The sequence below is a fragment of the Mytilus californianus genome, unplaced genomic scaffold (genome assembly GCF_021869535.1).
Source record: "Mytilus californianus isolate M0D057914Y unplaced genomic scaffold, xbMytCali1.0.p SCAF_6, whole genome shotgun sequence".
Classification (NCBI taxonomy): Eukaryota; Metazoa; Mollusca; class Bivalvia; order Mytilida; family Mytilidae; genus Mytilus; species Mytilus californianus.
Window position 1 is genome coordinate 91,371,732 of NW_026262712.1, and position 22,771 is coordinate 91,394,502.

General features: G+C 33.3%; 2 protein-coding genes across 2 annotated transcripts in view; one reads left to right on the top strand and one right to left on the bottom strand.

The window, feature by feature from the left end:
- Positions 1-22,771, bottom strand: part of LOC127706347 (uncharacterized) — a 349,955-nt gene that overhangs the window by 181,508 nt on the left and 145,676 nt on the right. The gene's annotated exons all lie outside the window — the stretch shown is intronic.
- Positions 20,119-22,771, top strand: part of LOC127706360 (tumor protein p53-inducible protein 11-like) — a 123,538-nt gene continuing 120,885 nt past the window's right edge. Inside the window, exon 1 of the mRNA XM_052210935.1 lies at positions 20,119-20,193. Within this exon, the coding sequence (XP_052066895.1) occupies positions 20,153-20,193 (41 nt within the window). The 5' untranslated portion in view covers positions 20,119-20,152. The remainder of the gene's footprint in view (positions 20,194-22,771) is intronic.

A 22,771-nucleotide genomic window follows, 5' to 3' on the forward strand; every position in this document is an offset into this window, starting at 1 on the left:
TGATATAAGTATGGTAGTCTAAAGAATGTCATTTCCATCCAAAATCAAGAATTTGCGGATTACTAGTTTATTGTACCAACAAAAAAGCTTTTATTACAATGGAAAATAACTAACAATAATATGTGTAATTTTTGTAACCTAGAGGAAGACTATGCTCATTATTTTTTTAATTGTTCTTATTTGTCAAGATTTTGGCAACAAATATACTATCTCTTAAAAAAGAAGTAATATAGATTTTGTAATAAAACTACAACACCTAATATTTGGATACAAAATTACAGACAACAAGTATTACTCAATAAATTTTTAAATTACAATACTTAGTTTTTGTTGAGCCTGCGACTTTTGTCACAGAAAGCTCGACATAGGGATAGTGATCCGGCGGCGGCGGCGTTAGCTAACTTCTTAAGAGCTTTATATTTTAGAAGCTAGAAGACCTGGATGCGTCATACTTTGTATATAGATGCCTTATGTTACGAAGTTTCCGTCTGTCATATGTCCAATGTCCTTGACCTCATTTTCATGGTTCAGTGATTACTTGAAAAAAAAGTCAACATTTTTTGTAATGTTAATTTCTTTCTTATTATGAGTAATAGGATAACTATATTTAGTATGTGCGTACCTTGCAAGGTCCTCATGCCCGTCAGACAATTTTCATTTGACCTCGACCTCATTTCATGGATCAGTGAACAAGGTTAAGTTTTCTTGGTCAAGTCCATATATCAGATACTATAAGCAGTAGGTCTACTGTATTTGGTATATGGAATGATTGTAAGGTGTACATGTCCAGCTGGTAGGTGTCATCTGACCTTGACCTCATTTTCATGGTTCAGTGGTCAAAAAAAAGTTAAGTTTTTGAGTTTTGGTCTTTTTTTCTAATACTTTATGCAATAGGTCAACTATAAATGGTGTATGGAAATATTTTATGATGTACATGTCAGTCTCACAGGTTTTATTTGACCTTGACCTCATTTTCACAGTTCATTTCTCAGTGTTAAGTTTTTTATGTTTTGGTCTGTTTTTCTTCTTCAACTATAAGCAATAGATCAACTATATTTGATGTATGGAATGATTGTAAGGTGTATATGTCTGTCTGGCAGGTATCATCTGACCTTGACTTCATTTTCATGGTTCATTGGTCAATGTTAAGTTTTCATGGTTAAGTTTGTTTCTTAGATACTATAAGCAATAGGTCAACTATATTTAATGCATAGATTGATTGTAAGGTGTACATGTCTGTCTGGCATGGTTCATCTGACCTTGACCTCATTTTCATGGTTCATTGGTCAATGTTAAGTTTTCTTGTTTAAGACTGTTTCTTAGAAACAATAAGCAATAGGTCAACTATGTTTGGTTTATTGAATGATTGTAAGGTGTACATGTATTACTCGTTTGGTCTATCTGACCTTGGCCTCATTTTCTTGGATCATGTTAAGTTTATGTGTTACTCGTAGTAAAGCTTTGTATTTAGGACTATCAACATAAAACCAATGGTTAGTAAAGAAGGCGAGACATTTCAGCGTGTGCACTCTTGTTCAATATATAAGTCATACTATGTATCTGAGCAGAAAACAAAAAACATAGACGTCTGCAGAATTTTTGTCAATGAATACACTAAGAGAGTAGACACCAATATTAATGGACATAAGATAATAAATCTAATGTACTAACAGTTAAAAGAAACATAATCAATGAATAATTTTGTAGTATTGTTATTCTAGTGTTAAATGTATCTAAACAAAATGTATATGTCAATAAATCAGCTGATTATTCCCTGGGTAGTCAGTGGAGTGTAACAGGATATGTCAAGAGAAGCTTGGAATCTTGATGGTTTTTGTAACAAGCAATGTTTGATGAATAAAATTATAATGTTGTGAAAAAAAAAAAAGAAGAAGAATTTGCCGATTTTTCGCGATTATTGGCTTCACCTGGACTTGCAACCGGTAAGCCTATTTCAAAAATAAACATGGAGTAGTTATATGCCCATGGGTTGACACTATTTTTTGAAGTTTTATGTCTAGGTAATGTGTGACCCAGACACCGAAGGGAAGCCTACCACTTCAGAAAAAAAAACACTTTTATCTGCTTTTAATTTACAAGGTTTGTATTTGGGCTCAAACTGCGCCTTAAACCTGATAAACATGACAATGAATAGCCTAAGGTTGAGGGAACATGCATCAACTTTGAAATACATACCATATAGTTGACCTCTAAAGTATGGAGAGCCATTGGAGCCAAAATACAGTATTCTGGGTCGATGCCATAATATCAGGGCCCCTGTATGGTAAGGGTTACCTGGAAAATGTTCTGCAATTTGTGATGTTTAACTTCCTGATGGACAAAATATGTAATTAGTTAGCTCTCCCTTCCTTAAGATTTGACCTCCCTCCTCAAATACTCCCTATTTATGTAATATTAGCATTTGATCACATTCAAGATATCTTCCATCAACAGTATTTTAACATTTAGGAGTTTGAACTGAAAGATTTGTGCACACTTAGTTTCTTGATTCATAAAGTACTGTGAAAGTACTTTTATTCGTGGGGTACCAATTTTCGTGGTTTTTGTGGATGGCTTTATCCACGAATATAAGTGTCCAACTAAATATAAAAGCTGTTGTCCAAATCAGGACATGGAAAGATCCCCAATGATGTAGGTTTGACTACATCGAATATCAGCAAACGCACTATGAACTAAAGATGCAACTTCAGACAGAATTCTGTCCATCAAATCTTTAAAAAACCTAAACTGTACGACTGTTAACCTTTTAATTCTCAAGAAAATTCTAATTCCATTTGTTGCTTTTTTAAAGTTACCGTTTTCCTTAAGGGACAAGTTATGGTCCAATTCACACCTTTGGTGACCGTTAATCTGTTGATCAAACAATCTTGGGTTAATTAGTGTCATCACTTCTGATTACACGTGTTCAACAATTAAAATGTTTACTCTGCAATTTCGTTCAATCGAGAACATTTGTAAGAATAGATGAATCGGCTTATTTCAGAGAGCAATTAACTTATTAAACGTTTGATGAATGTTGTCAGTAATGAAAGATGAAGAAGTAGGTGAAAATGAACACCTTATTTTGAAATGTCCCAGAAATTATTATAAAACAACATATGATTATTTTCACGAGTTTTTGTCTCAGATGGCTTCACATTCTTCACCCATTTTTTTTTTCTTCAAAAAACTTAAATCCACGAATTTAAGAACCCACGAACATGCAACTTTTGCTCAAACCACGAAAATTGATACCCATGAATAAAAGTACTTTCACAGTATTATAAATATCCAAAACAACGTCTTAGATGAACACAAGGTCTGTCCAGTATCATTAATAATAGATCTAATATATATGTTGTAAAAAAAAACCACCAAAATCTGACAAAATTGCCTCTTTTTGAGATCTTCCCATAAATATTTTAAAATGAGCCTTATCCAAAAAGATATTTTGTCATTGCTTGATTAATTACCTGTATTACTTTCATTCTTACGGAAAGTTATATTCCTATGGAATCTAACCTACTGTAATTTCCTATAGTGACAATTTCTATGGAATATAACCTTACCTACTGTGATTCCCTATAGTGACAATGTCTCACTAACTATGTTATGATTTACTATAACCTTGTGATCGGCCATTAATCTCACTATTATGATACCACTTTTCAGGGACATCGTATAATGGCCATCTATAACCAATACCTTTGTCAACATAGTTATATCAAAGCTCTTGTTGTGTAATTAGGTTATTTTTCTCTGTCCCCGAGAAGTTCCTTCATTTTCTGAGATGATTTGATTTTACTTGGTTCATAATCAAAATTAGATATAGTATTGATTAAAAGATTAGATCATCTATACAGAATGTCCTATACATATTGTATTCCATTAGTGCTTTTCCTGTTCCATTTACCTCATATGACTAGATATCTTATTTCCTTCTTATTTCTTAATTTTTACTCATCTGGCCCTGAGGGCATGATGATGCCTTGTAAAGTATATGTCACAGCTACCAGATAAGGAGACATTTTTATAAATATCACTCATATTTAAATTTACAGTTGTAGGTTTTTTGTTCATGATAGATTTATTCAACAATTTTTTGAATCCACGATATTTACTGCAGAAATGATCCATTAATGGTTTAAATGCCTTTTGTACAATATTCAAAAATTTCTTTGTTAATTGGCTAAAATTCAGAAGCTTTCATGTAGCGTAAGGTATCCGAGAAATGTTTTTGGTTTCATTAAATGTCATCATCATTGGATCAGATGAAGTAAAATCTTTAGGTTAATGGTAGTAAAGTCCTTTCTTGAAACTAATCTTTACTAAATTTCTTGAGGATGCCATCCTCGCTAGGTTGTCATTTCATATCTATTGAAGGTTATGTGGGGATGATGTGTTGATTATTAAATTTTGTTTTGCATTAGTTATAGCCATGAAATTGTTTTACATCTTTTCCAAGGTTGAATTGATTTTTTAAATGTAAGCATTGCTAAGCAGCAAGTAAAATCTAGCTACAACTTTCAAACTTGACCTTCAATTTAAACATATTCTTATATACTCTAATATTTGAACTGGATAAAAGGCATTACCCAAAAATATTGGGTCTCTAACTGTATTTGTCTGTTTGTTCTAGTTGTGTCCATCTCAGCATTGGCTCAAAGAAAATTGTTCACAATCTAAGATGGGTCACAAATAGGGTTTGAGTGTTTCTGTGCAAGATCAAGGTCAGAAGTTACAATGTCCTTAATCTATAATATAAACCTCAAACTTTAAGAATATTAATGATGTTGTTTTTATTAATAAAAAGGGTGCAACAAATATGGTTGGATTGTCTGTCTGCAAAGTGAAAGTCACTGACTCTTTTATGTTTCTTTTAATTGTTGTATGTGATGATGAAAGCAGAAATCACAGGATTTCAGTTTGTGAACTTATCTTGGTGTCTTGAATTTTGAAAATTACCTTGATGATCTTTTTAAAACTGTTATGTGCCTGTCTCAAATGAGGAACGTCATCCATAATCCGGTTTGATCCTTGCCTCTGTTCCAATCCAAGACTTTGTATTTGCTGATTCTCTGCCTAGAATGTGGCATTAGAAATAAGACTGTTAGGTGTCAGAATAATGTTTCTTTATAGGGCAACATATGTCCTTCTGTGTGCTGTTGCCATGTGCACTAGCATGTTAGCCATCTATATCAGCATCAATATACTACTTGTAAAACAGCAAGCTTCATGTTCATATAACAAACATGTAATTGTCCTTAATATACATGTGATATTTTCCACTGGACATAAAAATCCATCAATCAATCAATTTAGATAAGAACTGTTCTTTACTATGAATATTGACATTTCCGTGCAATTAAAAAACAAATTGGTTAATTTAACAAGGATATTTGGGACAATGCAGATCCACTCTTGAAATGACAAAAACAGTAACAACAAATCATATAAATGTTTTCATTACAAAGTTGCTATTGATCTATACTATCTATAGTGTGTAGCAAGTAATTACAGGTTACTAATCAAAGGGATTAATTTGTTTTTATACGATCGCAAACATTTTTTGCGGATCGTATATTGGTATCACGTCGTCAGCGTAAGTGTCGTCCAAGACATTTGGTTTCCGGACAATAACTTTAGTTTAAGTGTAGGATCTCTATGAAATTTAACCAAAAGGTTCAAAACCACAAAAGGAAGGTTGGGATTGTTTTTGGGGGTGATGGTCCCAACCGTTTAGGAATTAGGGGCCAAAACGAGCATTTTTCTAGTTTCAGGACAATAACTTGTGTATAAGTATTTTGATTGCTCTGAAATTGTACCAAAAGGTTCAATACCACAAGTAGAAGGTTAGGATTCATTTTTGGGGTAATTGCCCAAACCGTTCAGGAATTAGGGGCCAAAAAGGGTCTAAAACAAGCATTTTTCTAGTTTTCAGACAATAACTTTTGTTTAAGTGTATGGATGTCTCTTAATTTGTTACACATTTAACAAAAAGAAAATTTTTTTTTGGGGGGGGGCAATTTTTTTTCCTCAAAAGAAAATTCTCTTCAAATAATATTTTTTTTTTTTTGGAAAGGGGAGGTAAACAAATTTTTTTTGGGGGGGGGGGGGGGGTCAATTTTTTTTCCCTCAAGATTTAAGAAATTGTCAATTTTCCAAAGAAAAAAATTGGGGTCACAATTTATTTTGCTAATTCTTTGTATATAGTCTGAAAACAGATTTGCTAAGTATCGCCCAACAGCACAGTGTATTGCACAACAGCAAGAATTCTTCAATTGAATATAAATTCAAATCATACAAACCAATTTCAAGTTCCTTGACTACATTTATTCTGTGTCAGAAACCTATAATGTGTCAATATTTAATTACAATCCAAATTCAGACCTGTATCAAGCGTGAATATTGTGTGCATTTTTGCCCCAAGTGTTCAGGGTTGGACCTCTGCGGTCGTATCCAGCTGCGCGCGGTGAAGCAGTTTATTATAGTGTGTAGCAGGTAATTACAAGTTACTAATCAATGTAACTTATAAAATATGAAATAAACATGAACAAATAATAATATTTTATTTTGCATATAACAGGTACAATTGAAGCTTCATCAAACATAGAATATAATATTAAGTCATAAAATAGCACATATCAAGCACTACTCAATTCTACATAAATATGTTCTAAACATTTACCATAAAGCACACATAATAAACAGCTTAATTCATTAAAGCACACATATGACATGAAGAGCAGATACTATAAGGCACACACAATGCAGAAGGTACAACAATAAAGCACACATAACACATACATACAACAATAAAGCACACATAACACATACATACAACAATAAAGCACACATATAACACATACATAGAACAATAAAGCACACATAACACATACATACAACAATAAAGCACACATAACACATACATACAACAATAAAGCACACATAATACATAACATAAACATCACAACACATCATATAATTGCAACACATTTAGTCCCCAAGTGTAACTAATAAGAGGCAATGTTAACATACTGAAACACACTAACTTCACAATTCTGAAGACGACCTTTGAGTTCTTGTAGGCGTTGATTGAGTTGTGTCTATTTTCTTCTCATTGTTGGTCATACTCCCTCGGATTGGTACTAGATGATGGTGTTGCCTGCTCTTCTTTTAAGTGTTTTACTAGTGTGTATATGTTTGGATGTGGAACTTACTAAGGATCATCTTCTATTTCTGCATGTGGTACCAGATAAAGAACTGCTGCCCTGCGTATAAGTTGGTGAATGTCTGTTTCTCCTTTATAGTTGGTGAAGAGTCCTGATTACTACACTTTATGCCAAATACACTGGATAAAGTGGGAAAAACAACCTTTAATAGTTATTCCTGGAAAGGATGATCTGGCAGAATTCTGGACAGCAGCTTCGTAATCAATGTAGCAAGTTGTTGGGTTTAGGTGATTCTGACTTTGGGTGAAAGCTGTTTTCAGCAGTGTCAAGAATCTTGTGTACTTGTCATCTGACTTCCCTGGTAAAAGTGCAGACTAGTGGAAACATCTTTCCATCAACAAGTGCGAGTATAGTGTACAGTGTAAATGAGTTTATACTTTTTATACGACCGCAAAAAAAATTTTTGGGTTCGTATAATGCTATGATGTCATCTGCGTCATCGTCGTTGTCCAAAGACACATTTGGTTTCCAGACAATAACTTTAGTTTAAGTGAATGGATCTCTATGAAATTTTACAAGAAGGTTCAATACCACAAAAGGAAGGTTGGGATTAATTTTGGGGGTTATGTTACCAACAGTTTAGGAATTAGGGGCCAAAAACAAGCATTTTTGTAGTTTCTTGACAATAACTTGTGTGTAAGTGTATGGATCTCACTGAAATTGTACCACAAGGTTCCATATCACAAAGGGAAAACTGGGATTGAGTTTGGGGGTGATTACTTCAAACATGCAGGAATTAGGGGCAAAAAAGGGGCAAAAAACAAGCTTTTTTCTAGTTTCCAGACAATAACTTGTGTTTAAGTGTATGGATGGATCTCTCTAAAATTTTACTACAAGGTTCCAAACCTCAAAGGAAAGGCTGGGATTGAGTTTGGGGGTAATTACTCCAAGGGGTGTCAAAAAGATTTGGGGGGGGGGGGGGGGGTCCCAATTTTTTTTCGTCAAATTTTTTGGAATTTCAAATTTTTTGAAAAGTTTCAAGAAGAAATCTTCAATTGAAAGTATTGCGCAATAGATTTTTCAGATCTTTGACCACATTTATTTAGTGTCACAAACCTATATGATGTCAAAAATTTGATCACAATCCAAATTCAGACAGTGTCAAGCTTGATTATTGTGTTGAAACTTGCCACAACTGTTCAGGGATCGACCTCTGCAGTCGTATCAGGCTGCGCTCATCGAAGCATTTTATTTTAAATTGCATGCATTACTTCTTAATAAAACTTTAGAAAAAAATGTATTTAATTACGGTATTGCTATTTGTTTCATAAATAAACGTAACATTATAGATATATATTTCATAACTCAGAAATGTTATATTATTAATCACAAGTGCATTAATCTGATGATTTAAGAAAATCATATTTTATACAGATATAAAATTGATATTAAATAATAGTTTGAACATACAATACTTAATTCTTGTTTATTTAGCAAAACAAACAACAGTTACCTTGTTTATTTAAGAACATTTTACTTCATAAAATAATGTGGGACAATCAGAACTTTTCATGTTGTACAATCAGAACTCTAAAAAAGGTGGGACAATCGGGAATAAACCTTTAACACTGAGGTTGTGTGTTTGAAACAGCTTGTGGCAATGTGGGTTGAACTTCGATCTTAATTCATCAGGATTGCCAGTTTTCCTGCCAAAGGTCGTGGTCTCTGGGTACTCTGGCATCCTCCACCAATGAAAAACTGGCAGCCAATATATAGCCAGTTGTGCTGAAAGTGGCTTTAAACATCACCAACCAATTAATCAATCTATTTACTGCAGCTGTGCTATTTGAGCAGTAAAATTGCATTGATTGTATAATCATTTGTGATATACAGTCACTGACCGTATATCACCTTGTTTATGACGTTGACAATGCGTTTTTCGTAGAGTTTTATTTATGACCTCATAAAAAAGTACACGTTCATTTTATTTGAACATGGCTTAGAAACAGGTAGAAAGCGAGGTTTTGTCTCGAAATATAAATTTTATTTGTACTTGGCTTAAAACAGGATAGAAATGCTTGGCAAAGCCTCGATTTCTCCCTGTTTCTAAGCCTTACTGAATGGTGTTTATATACTTTAGTAATCGATTATTTTGTACCTGGCCTCGACATTATGACATTGGTATTTACAGAAAGCATAGATATTACAGTGGAGGTTGTTTACTGGATTAAGTGGAAACCAGAACAAATTGCTTTTATGCAGATAGATTGGTTGATTCATCCTTCAATCATTTTAACATTAATTTTTCATCAGATTATGTCTTGCTGACATATCAGTTTTCTAATAAATGAAAGAACTTGAATAAAGATAATTCAATTTACAAAGGCTATGCTATGACGGCTTTTCATATGTCAACAAATACGCCTACAAGAAAACTGGAGAGAGGTCAATATCTGTACTCAAATATGTGTGCCTTGCCTGCAAAACTATCTTCAGTTCTCCATCATTAGCCTTTATTGTAAAATTCATTGACATTAAATGAAAGCTTTTAAAATTGGTACTTTTATTGACTGCAAATGCAGGTGCAGATAGTTTAAAGGGTATATTGGTTCAGTTTTTATAAAAAAAGATTCTCTTATGAAAAACTCTATATTTTTATAGGAGACTTATACATATGTTTGGAAATAGATTTTCCTGAACTTTTGATTTTTTGAAATTACTTGTAGGTATTTTAATACCATCTATGTGTTGTATGAATTGATGAGTGGATGGATTTTTTTTTCAATACAGATTCATTACCTTTTGTATGTTTTGAAATTAACCTTTCTGAATTTTAGTAACATTACTGAATTTTAGTAACATTACTGAATTTCAAACTGCTATTTATAAAAAGTGAGAGAAGATGCCAGGGTATGATAAAATATTAAGTGGAAGAAAAGCAGACAATATTATAGCCAAATGGAAAAACATTGAAATGACAAACAATATAAAAATAAGGAGATGAGGTATGATTGCACATGAGACAACTATCCACCAAAGTTCAAATAAAGTGGATGTAAGCAATTATAGGCAACATACAACCTTCAACAATGAGAAAAACCCATACAGTATAGTCACTATAAAATGCCATGACATGAAAAATATGAAACAATTCAATTGAGAAAACTAACGGCCTAATTTATAGCCAACATTATAGCCTATATAAGGCTACAAAGTAAACTGAAGATTGAGCAAACATAAACCCTAATGGAAACAGTGGATGATCTCAGATGCTCTAGTAGATCTTGCTCCTACTATCCTGGTGTTCATGTCTTGTAAAAGTATTTAATAACTAAATGTTCAAAGTTGCAATTGTATATCATTACATCTAGCAAATTGAGCTTTATCAACAACTGAGTAAACAAATTTGTTCAATTGCACTAAGCATTATTAGTCCTTGACTAGGCATTGGCTTAGAATTTCTGGCAATTAAATTACTGTAGTTTTAAAATCTAACTTATTTGCTTAGAATTACTTGTAAATAATTAGTTTTATAATCTGTCTTAAGTCTACAGCTTGAAAAAAAGCTGTAATTGACATTAGACAAACAATCCTATTAGAAACATGTCATTAATGTCTTTTTGCAAGGCAGTTCATTTTCGATTGGGATTTCATTTCTATATATTCACAATATTTTGATACAAACATGAAATCATTGATTCCGAGGTTCAGAGGTTCAGAGGTTCAGAGGTTCAGAGGTTCAGAGGTTTTGGATGCCTATCAACATATGTCATTCACTATTGACTTTAAGTGATGTGAGAAAGGTTCGGAAGTTAAGAATCGTAAAATGAAATGTCAGATGTTATCAGCATATTGAAATTGATCTCTATATGGCTGATGAGTTCTGTCAAATCTTCCTGAATTTTTATGTCAGGCAATTGTTTCATATCTTTTAGAGTGTAAGTATTTTGATGAAATTTACTGAATAACAGCCAAGATTATGACTCTGCCAGAGATACTGACGGACAAAGGTGACATAATAAATAGAGATGTGTACTCTGTTTGCTGCATTCAGATTAAATGGGAATGGCACATTGGAATCCTTCAGTTTAGAGAGTATCAAGTTCTCTACTCTTTAATGAACCTTTTAGTTTAGAGAGTACCCTGCTCTCTACTTTTTAAGGAACCCTTCAGTTAAGAGAGTACCATAAGGAACGCTTCAGTTTGGAGAATACACGCTCTCTTCTCTTTAAGGCACCCTTCAGTTTAGAGAGTATACTACTCTCTACTCTTTAAGGGACCCTTTAGATTATAGAGTATGTTGCTCTCTACTCTTTAAGGGACCCTTCAGAGTTTAGAGAGTACCATGCTTTGTACTCTTTAAGGAACCCTTTAGTTTAGAGAGTGCCATGCTCTCTACTTTTTAAGGAACCCTTCAGTTAAGAGTGTACCATAAGGAACCCTTCAGTTTGGAGAACACATGCTCTCTTCTCTTGAAGGAACCCTTCAGATTAGAGAGTATGCTACTCTCTACTCTTTAAGGAACCCTTTAGATTAGAGAGTATGTTGCTTTCTACTCTTTAAGGAACCCTACAGAGTTTAGAGAGTACCATGCTTTCTACTCTAAAAGGAACCCTTCAGTTTAGAGAGTACCATGCTCTCTACTCTTAAGGAACCCTTCAGTTTAGAGAGTACCATGCTCTGTACTCTTAAAGGAACCCTTCAGTTTAGAGAGTACCATGCTTTGTACTCTTTAAGGAACCCTTCAGATTAGAGAGTACTATGCTCTCTACTCTTTAAGGAACCCTTCAGTTTAGAGAGTACCATGCTCTGTACTCTTTAAGGAACCCTTCAGTTGAGAGAGTACCATGCTCTCTACTCTATAAGAAACCCTTCAGATTAGAGAGTACCATGCTCTGTACTCTATAAAGAACCCTTTAGTTTAGAGAGTACCATGCTCTGTACTCTATAAAGAACCCTTCAGTTAAGAGAGTACCATGCTCTCTACTCTATAAGGAACCCTTCAGATTAGAGAGTACCATGCTCTGTACTCTATAAAGAACCTTTCAGTTAAGAGAGTACCATGCTCTCTACTCTATAAAGTACCCTTAAGTTTAGAGAGTACCATGTTCTGTATTCTATAAAGAACCCTCCAGTTAAGAGAGTACCACGCTCTCTTCTCTATAAGGAACCCTTCAGATTAGAGAGTACCATGCTCTGTACTCTATAAAGAACCCTTAAGTTTAGAGAGTACCATGCTCTGTTCTCTTTTAAGAAACCTTCAGTTAAGAGAGTACCATGCTCCCTACTCTTTAAGGAACCCTTCAGTTTAGAGAGTACCATGCTCTCTACTCTTTAAGGAACCCTTCAGTTTAGAGAGTACCATGCTCTGTACTATTTAAGGAACCCTTCATTTTAGAGAGTACCATGCTCTATACTCTTTATGTAACCCTTCAGGGAACCCTTCAGTTTAGAGAGTACCATGCTCTGTACTCTTTAAGGAACCCTTCAGTTGAGAGAGTACCATGCTCTCTACTCTGTAAGGAACCCTTATAATAATCCTGACCCATTTTTCAAGAATAAGTGCAAATTTCTTGTCTTTCATCTAAGTTGACCATCTGTCAAATTGATTTATTAAGTCTCCCAAACGAAGTTTGGGAAGACTTATTGTTTTTGCTCAGTTATTATTATTATTATTATTATTCTTCTTCTTCTTCTTCTTCTTCCTCTTCCGCCGCTTTTAAATTTGAACTTGTCCGCACCCGTTCTCCAAAACCGCTTGTCAGATTAACTTAGGGTTTCACAATATGTTAGACTAACATGTCTAGTGGTGCAATCAGGGTTTTGTTTGTGCAATGGGGTTTATAAAGGGGTACTTTGAGGGGCAAAAAGAAAAGAGGGTTTTACTATAGAACCCTACGGGATTTTATTTTTTAAAATTTTCAAATGATTATAAATTGAAAACCGTTTGTGATAGACACAATCTTTTTAATTGAAAATGTTCTAAATGATAAAGCCCATTAAATGAAATACAGGGTTAGTCCCCAGGGGTCACCCCCACCCCCTGCCATTTAAGAAAGTTCTAATACCTTGTAAGTGGTCAAGATCCCCACCCCTAAACCATATATATTTTGGTTTGTCATGCTAAGATGGTTTGAATGATATATAGGGTTAGTCCCCAGGGGTCACCCCCACCCCATGCCATTTAAGAAAGTTCTAATATCTTGTAAATGGTCGAGATCCCCACCCCTAAACCATACATATTCTGGTTTGTGATGATAAAGCACATCAAATGTAATACAGGGTTAGTCCCCAGGGGTCACCCCCACCCCATGCCATTTAAGAAAGTTCTAATATCTTGTAAATGGTCGAGATCCCCACCCCTAAACCATACATATTCTGGTTTGTGATGATAAAGCACATCAAATGTAATACAGGGTTAGTCCCCAGGGGTCACCCCCACCCCATGCCATTTAAGAAAGTTCTAATATCTTCTAAGTGGTCGAGATCCCCACCCCTAAACCATATATATTCTGGTTTGTCATGCTAAGATGGTTTGAATGATATATAGGGTTAGTCCCCAGGGGTCATCCCAACCCCCTGCCATTTGAGAAAGTTCTAATATCTTGTAAATGGTCGAGATCCCCACCCCTAAGCCATATATATTCTGGTTTGTCATGATAAAGCACATCAAATGAAATACAGGGTTAGTCCTCAGGGGTCACCCCCACCCCCTGCCATTTAAGAAAGTTCTAATATCTTGTAAGTGGTCGAGATCCCCACCCCTAAACCATATATATTCTGGTTTGTCATTCGAAGATGGTTTGAATGATATACAGGGTTAGTCCCCAGGGGTCATCCCGACCCCCTGTCATTTGAGAAAGTTCTAATATTTTGTAAATGGTCGAGATCCCCACCCCTAAACCATATATATTCTGGTTTGTCATGCCAAGATGATTTGAATGATATACAAGGTTAGTCCCCAGGCATCACTAATGCATAAAACTTTACTGGACCAAACCAATTTTCACTGGACGTTGCCCAATGTCAGGCGACCCTGGGAATTACAAATTACGGGAGCTTCGTTTGGGAGACTTCGTAACAGCATCCTGTTACAATCATTTCTTGTTGTATTTGTTTCCATCTGAATATTCTGATGAATGAATGCCATTTGATATGAGGAATACAACAATCAGTTTGTCTATTTTCTATACATTATTTCAGTGCTGGAAGATCTTCATCAATAGACGAAAGTACTCACAGCTTGTAGCAACTATAGACAAACCCTAACAGTACTGTTCACTATACAATAAAGTTTCAAGGTGAATCAAAAGAAAAAAATACTGTTAATGGAATATCTTTAATTCGGTCAATTAACAAATGTCTTTTTTAGAATAGAGAACTGGTGACTGTCAATATGTTATGTAATACTTGGTTGATTAAGACATGACATTTAGAACTGATTACAGTTGTCTCTTAAAGATAGTGCCATGTTATTGATAGTGTTCAATTACAAAAAACTGAAATGTGACGTAAGTGTTTTCTATTTAATTGACATTGTCATGTGTAAAGCTATAGTAACAATCAGGAAGGGGAAGTATAGATGGTTTTAAGGCAACTGTTAAGGCATTCTAGAAAAGACATTTATTGATAAAGTGGAATTATATTTATAAGTATTTGTATGCCTGCTTATAATACACAAGTAGAAGAGGGACTTCTCATCAGAGATATTGCCCTTAAATGACAATTTTTACCAATTTTTCTTCTTTTATCTTGGAAGCTATAATAGATAGAAACTTTCAGTAGCAAATATGATCAGCAAGACAAGATCTGCAAATAGGTCAGCATAGATGAAATTGTCAGTTGTCTTCTTATAGGAGTTATTGCCCTTAAATGACACTGTTTACCCTTTTTTAATAATTTGGTTAAAACACTATTGAAGATAGAGAGAAACTGTAAACAGAAAAAAATACTGACCATGTAATACCCTCATGGGTAGTCAAAGTTGTTAAACATCCTCATAGAAATAAGCAAAAAAAAATTATCAGAGATACAAAAAGAGATTTAAGTCATGAATTATATTCTAGTCTACAAAATATTTGGGAGTATCCATTGTTGAAGATGCACATAGACCTATGTGAGCAACACATGCTCTTGTTTGCTTTGTGTGTATGTCTGTTTTTCTTGGTATCTTCTTGTTTGTGTAATTGTCCTCTTAGACTTTGACTTCCGGATTTCCCCTTTAATATAATTGGTTTGTTATATTCTACCTGTCATTTATACATAAAGTTTAAAATTGTGAATTTTAATGTATCAAGATGACTTTTTCGAATTTTATATTGCAATTTGAACTTTCTATTTAATTCTTTAAAATGACCTTTCTATTTAATCCTTCAAAATGGCCTTTCTAATTTACAACTGTAATCTAGTTTCAAATGAATTTGCTGCATCAGATGTTTTAGCTAATAACCCTTAATTTATTTTCATTAGCTAATGACATTACCATGTATTTTTCATTTTGGACATGAAAAGGGAAATTCTTTAGAGAATTTTATTTGATGTTTGGAAATGCCACAACAACCTGTTGTTCAAAATTTAAGGTAATAATTTAAATTTATGTTTTAAAGAATTGTTAGCTTGCTTCTTTTTGTTAAGAACTTGTAGTTTTCAGGGTTATATGAAAAAGGTCAATTTGATGAAATGTACATGTATATTGAATCAAATTGAAGAAAGATTTCTGAAAACAAGGCTGCTTTATTATCATAACTAAAGTTTTTGATATGTCATAACGAAAGTTTTAGTTTTGGGAAATACGTGCAATAACAACTACTTATGTATTTGCAAATTTTTGGTCAAATCAATATTAACTTTATCAAGGGCTGTGTGAAAAAATGTCTAAATGACCCAAATTACTCTGATAGAACTTTCAGGTAAAAATACCTGAAGTATCTCGCTTCGAAATTCACCTTATCAATATTAATGTCTAGAATAACTCTAGAAAGAATTCAAATTTAACTGACCAGTTGCAAGAAAATTAGTCATCAAAGTACTGTTTTGATTGTAGTTTGAATTAAAATAACCAAGCCTTGATTTTCAAAACTAGGGCTATTTTTTTTTCAAGGGAAATAATTTGCTTCAAAATACCATGTTAAAGTTACAGATGATATCGTATAAACCAAACAATATGCTCCATCGACATTAAACAAGAGAATAGTTTAATCTATATATAAGTATGGGTGTGTCACTTATCATCTACATCTAGGGGCCTTGGTGGCCGAGTTGTCTAGGTAGATTATCCAATTTTTCACTAGCCTGTCAACTTTGAGATTGTGAGTTTGAACACTGCACATGGCCAGTTCTTTCTACTCTAATCTTAATTGACTAAGATGCCTCAGTTTCCTGACCAAGGTTTGTGGCTCTCTCCAGGTGCTTTGGATTCCTCCACCAATATAAACTGGCGGCCACAAAATAGTCAAATAGTGCTGAAAGTGGCATTAAACACCTAAAATCAATCAGTCATCTGCATGTACTAGAAAAAGGCCTAACTTATCAGATTGACTCAAAGCAAAAAACCCAACAAAAATACAACTAGTAATAAGACTAAAGACACCAGTTGTAAGGGTACACCCAGTTACTGACAGCTAGTTCATACCAGGTGTTTCAATTTCAATTTATTCTGTTGTTCCTCTTGAAGTTGATACAAGATCCAGTCTGCTTCCAATAATGTATTATTAGAACCAAATATACACAGCAAAGTTTGATAGATAATAATTTATTATCTACATTATTTTTACTGAAAATCAGTAAAATGTTAGTTATCACAGTGCGGTATGATCAGTTGGTGGAGGGAATTGTATGAATCCAAAAAAAAAAAAAATAGACAATATGTGGTATAAATGTTTACATGACTTTTTATTTTAAAAAATGTACTTTACCAAACAAGATTAACAAAAAGTTTAGGACAGTGACAGATATTTTGAATTTATCCAGAGTTGTTTCCATTTATAGCAAAATTGTCAACATGAAATAGAGCAGGAGTCTTACTTTGAACATTGACATCCAAAATACTATTTAAATAACTCAATGAATTTCCATTACTAAAAGATACTTCTTTCTGTCATTTATCAATGATATTAATTGTCACAAATTCTTATGTTTCAGCACGCCGCCACAATTACTGTATATAAACTCTTTTGTTTTCAAATAAAAATTAATTCTCATACCATCACACCATCTTTTAAAATTTATTTATCTCTGGTGAAATGAAAGCCACCTTGAAAGTCATTTATTAAATCACGAATTTGGACATTTTAAACTGATTTGTTGGATATCAGTGAATGGTCTACTGAGTTTTAAATTGATAAAGCCTGACTTGTGACAAGATCCTGACATTGAAGTGTAATCGCACACCATCGTTTCTCAGTAGGCTTCAAACAATCTCCATTCAAACATTTATCAGCATTGTTTTATCTGACAAATAAAATATGTTATCCTTAAGAAACTATATTGCACTATGGCTTTAAACAATATTTTACGAAATTGATTCCTGGAGTAGTAAAAATTTATTGTTTTGTCATCAAAATGCTATAATGGTTGTTATGCTTTTATATTTAACTGGATGATGATTACAATGGTAAATCACAAAAATGCTTCATTTAATGTAAGGGCAATGATCTTAATGTATTTATTAAACCAATTTAAAAAAGGTATTATTTGTGTTGACAGCTTACGGTTTTCTTATTGTTCTGTAGTTGTGGATTTTTTTGCCTTTGTTTTAATTTGTTTAAAATTTGGCTTGTCCATTTTTTGACAGACAGATGTCCTTTTTTTTGACACACAGATATACTTTTACATAGTTCAGTCTTCAGAAAAAACTTTAGCAGCCAATGGCCTGACGCACATTTTTTTGAAAATTTTGTAAATATTGTATTGGCCCATAGTAGAAATTTTTACATGCCCAATAGGAATTAGCTGGTGAGCCTGTAAGCAAGTGTGAAGACTCTAACACTTGCAGGTTTTAAGGGTAAATTACAGAAGAAATGCCTTTACTTTTATTCTCTTCATAAAATACATTTGTGTTTGATATTAAAAGAGAAGGAGTAACAAAACAGGTTGGAAAAGTACATATAAGGCAAAACTATGTTAATTGCTTGTGCTTAAAACTTTTTCGATGAAAATTAGTGACAGTGAATGAAACTTTTTGGAAAATGATTTTATCTATTTTACAGAAGATATTTAATGGTAAAAGCAAGAGACAGGTTTTTTTTTTTAAACTCATTATCAGTGCAATGTACCTGCACAGTACAACTGACCCTTATCATTTTATTTGAAACCCAACAGATATGTTTGTACACCACTGTTGTCATATAGCATAAGGAAGGAAATTTTAAAATTTTTGTTTTATTTCTTCACTTCTTAAATGAAAGAGGCTAGAATAATAAATATTATCAAAACAACTCATAATATTTAATGATTAAGTACATTTCCCCATGTTTTAATCTGTTTAATCTGGTTTTGAAAAAAATATTTCAATTTATTTACCTTTACAATCCTCAATATGTGTACAATTCTTGCCAGATTTTAATGAAACTTAAGTCATAGGTCTATATGAGCGATGTCTCGGACAAGTTCGAAAATCAGTGCGATTAATTATTTTAAAAAGAGTTATGCCCCTTGGAAACATTAATTATATGGAAAATTGCATCGTTAGTGCTCTCGTGTGTACGTTTCTAGCCCAATTTTTTTAAAAGTTATATTGTAGGTTTATGTTTGGACAAGTTGGAAAATCTTTGCTGATTAATTATTTTATAAAGAGTTATGCCCCTTGGAGATATTATTTTATGGAAAATTGCATAGCTAGTGCTTTCATTTGAACAATTCTTGCCAGAATTTTATGAAATTTATTTCATAGGTTTATATCGGCTATGTCTTTGACACTTTCGAAAATAAATGTTGATCAAAAATTTTAAATGAGTTATGCCCTTGGAAATATTAATTTTATTGGAAATCACATTGAATTTGCTTTGAATTTGTTTTAAAGAACAAAAAAAAAAATATTTTTTAGTTATTGCCCTTGATATGTGCAATGTGGGGGGGGGCATTGGTTCTTTTATACAATTAGAATTATTCTAATGCAAATAAAATCTTACTTCAAATTTAGAAGGTTAATTGCATGCAAATTTCGGTGCATTTCAGTGTGAAATTTGGAAAAAAAAGATTTATAATGGTCATACTTAACTTTGAAATTTGAAATCTTTTAATATTAGAATTACATCACATTAGATAGAAAGTCCTGTTATTTTATAGGGAGAGTGGGAAGTAAAACCACCAGTAGAAATGTCTTTTAAAAGGATTTCTTGCAGTTTCTAAATTTCATGGATGTTTAATTGTGTATAGTTACGTAACTGACGCAGAGTTTCACTGAGCAGTGTATAAAATAGTTCTTTGCATCTTAATTTTATTATGATAACTCTGTTAGGGAACAGTTATTAGATAACCAGTGCAAAATGGATTTTTTTTCTTTATGAAATGAATATCTGCAATAATTAAATATGAAATCAGAACTAATTAAGTTTTCTTGCTCTTCAAGCATAGTGAAATTGATAGACATGAAAGAGACGGAATTGTGATCTGAATCAAAACATTGTCAAATAAACTGATTTTAATTACTCTTTTAATATGATGGAAAATAAACTAACTTTTAATAACCATTTTTAATGGAAAATCTGTTTATGAGTCAAGTATTCAATTTAAAGATAAACTTTAAAATAACAGTCACAAACACTAAATTAGAGATGTATCTAAATTATGTTATTTATAGTGAAAAATGACATTAAAATTCTTTTTTTTTTATCACCTAAATACATTGTGTTACAGATGCTGCCAAAATATTACGCATATATATATATATATATAATCTGTAGTTGTGTTATTAATTTTGTATCAGTGATAGAAATGTTTGTTGTCTAACTATATGAACTTTAGTTTTGGTGAAAAACACAATGGAATCTGATAGTGAAGATATTATTATACCACAACCAAGGTATGTATATGTTTCAATTTGTCTCCTGCATATTTTTATACTTTTTTTTTTGGTATAAATTATTTTAATATATAGACTTCTTTAAAAATATTGCTTTAAGCCGATCAAGAGTTTTGAGAAAAAATTGCAGAATGTTTCACTGTTTTTCAACTTTCTGTTTGACCTTTCATCTGGTTTAGTCGAGCCTCACTGATGAGTCTTACATGGACCAAACCTGTGATAACTTGTGTATAAGTGTATGGATGATCTATCAAATTGTACCACAAGGTTCCACACCTCAAAAAGAAAGTAGGGATTGATTTTGAGGATAATGGCCCAAATCGTTTAGGAATTAGAGGCAAAACAAACAAGGATTTTCTGGTTTCCGGACAATAACTTGAGTATAAGTCTATGGATCTCTATGAAATTGTACCATACCAAAAAAGGAAGGTTGGGAATTATTTCGGGGGTTATGACCCAAACAGTTTAGGAAAATGGGGACAAAAACAATACTTTTCTAATAGTTTGTATAAATTGCTTATTTCTTGACCATAATTTCGATGGTGTTTAATTCAAAGTCTTGAAATCTTGGGGTTATCAAATATGCTGAATCAAATGTGTATTTTGATTTTGGAATTTGGGCCCTGTTTTAACTGGTCCACATTGAGGTACAAAGGGTCCAAAACTAAACTTTGTTTGATTTCATCAATGGGTTTCTTTGATATGCCAAATCTAACCTTGTATTTCAATTTAATTTGGGCCCCGCTTTTAAATTGGTCCACATTATGGTCACTCCAAAGGCTCCAAAAGGCTTTGTAATGGATGTACTTAACTTTGAAATTTAAATTCTTTTAATATTAGCATTGTATTATAAGATAAAAAATTATTATACCCCAGGCAACGAGTCGCAGAGGGTATAATGTTTTTGACCCGTCCGTCTGTCTGTCAGTCCGTCAGTACGTCAGTCCTGTTTCTTGTCATCACAACTCCTCTCAAACCACACAACAGAATTTCATGAAACCTTTTCAGATAATAAGGACATACTACGTAGATGTGCATATCGACATATCGACAGGAAGTTATGATTCAATTTTTTTCTAGGAGTTACGCCCCTTTGAACTTATTTGCTACAATATACCTCTGCAACAGTTTGTCATCGCAACTCCCCTCAAACCACACAACAGAATTTCATGAAACTTTGTAGATAATAAGGACATACTATGTAGATGTGCATATCGACAGGAAATTATGATTCAATTTTTATACGACTGCAAAAAAATTTTTGTGGTCGTATATTGGTATGACGTTGGCGTCGTCGTCGTCGTCGTCGTCGTCGTCGTCGTCGTCCGGCGTCGTCGTCCGAATACACATTAGTTTTCGCACTCTAACTTTAGTTTAAGTGAATGGATCTCATTGAAATTTTACCATAAGGTTCAATACCACAAAAGGAAGGTGGGGATTGATTTTGGGGGTTATGGTACTAACAGTTAAGGAATTAGGGGCCAAAAGGGGCCAAAAATAAGCATTTTTGTAACTTCCAGACATAACTTGTGTGTAAGTGTATGGATCTCTCTGACATTGTACCACAAGGTTCCATATCACAAAGGGAATGCTGGGATTGATTTTGGGGGTAATTGTCTCCAAATTTTAGGAATTAGGGGCCAAAAAGGGGCAAAAAACAAGCATTTTTCTAGTTTCATGACAATAACTTGTTTGTAAGTGTATGGATCTTTATGAAATTGTACTACAAGGTTCCATATCACAAAGGGAATACTGGGATTGATTTTTGGGGTAATTTCCTCCAAATATTAGGAATTAGGGGCCAAAAAGGGGCAAAAAACAAGCATTTTTCTAGTTTCATGACAATAACTTGTTTGTAAGTGTATGGATCTTTATGAAATTGTACTACAAGGTTCCATATCACAAAGGGAAGGCTGGGATTGATTTTGGGGGTTTTCCCTCAAAATTTTAGTAATTAGGGGCCATAAAAGGGCAAAAAAAACATGCATTTTTCTAGTTTCAGGACAATAACTTGTGTGTAAGTGTATGGATCTTTATGAAATTGTACTGCAAGGTTCCATATCACAAAGGGAAAGCTGGAATTGAGTTTGGGGGTAATTGCCCTAAACGTTTAAGAATTTGGGGCCAAAAAGGGGCCAAAAAACAAGCATTTTTCTAGTTTCCAGACAATAACTTGTGTTCAAGTGTATGAATCTCTCTGAAATTGTACTGCAAGGTACCATACCACAAAGGGAAAGCTGGGATTGAGTTTGGGGGCGATGAATCATAAGGGGGTTCAAAAAATTGGGGGGGGGGATTTTTTTTTTCCTTTTTTTTCTTTAACATTTTCCATTTTAAATTGGTTATTTCTGATTTATATATAAAAGCAAATAATAATGATATGGTTTGAATAGGCATACATGTGAACCTCCCGATGGGAGTACAATAATCCCGTTTTCAGGGGTCTCCTCCCGACCTCCCGTTGAAAAAATCCTGTGTATGAAATTTTTCATGAATGAAAAATTTCTGCCCAACATAACATCTCAGGCATCTGGTGTAACTGACATTACCTGAAGTTATATTTTACCTGTAAATCAAT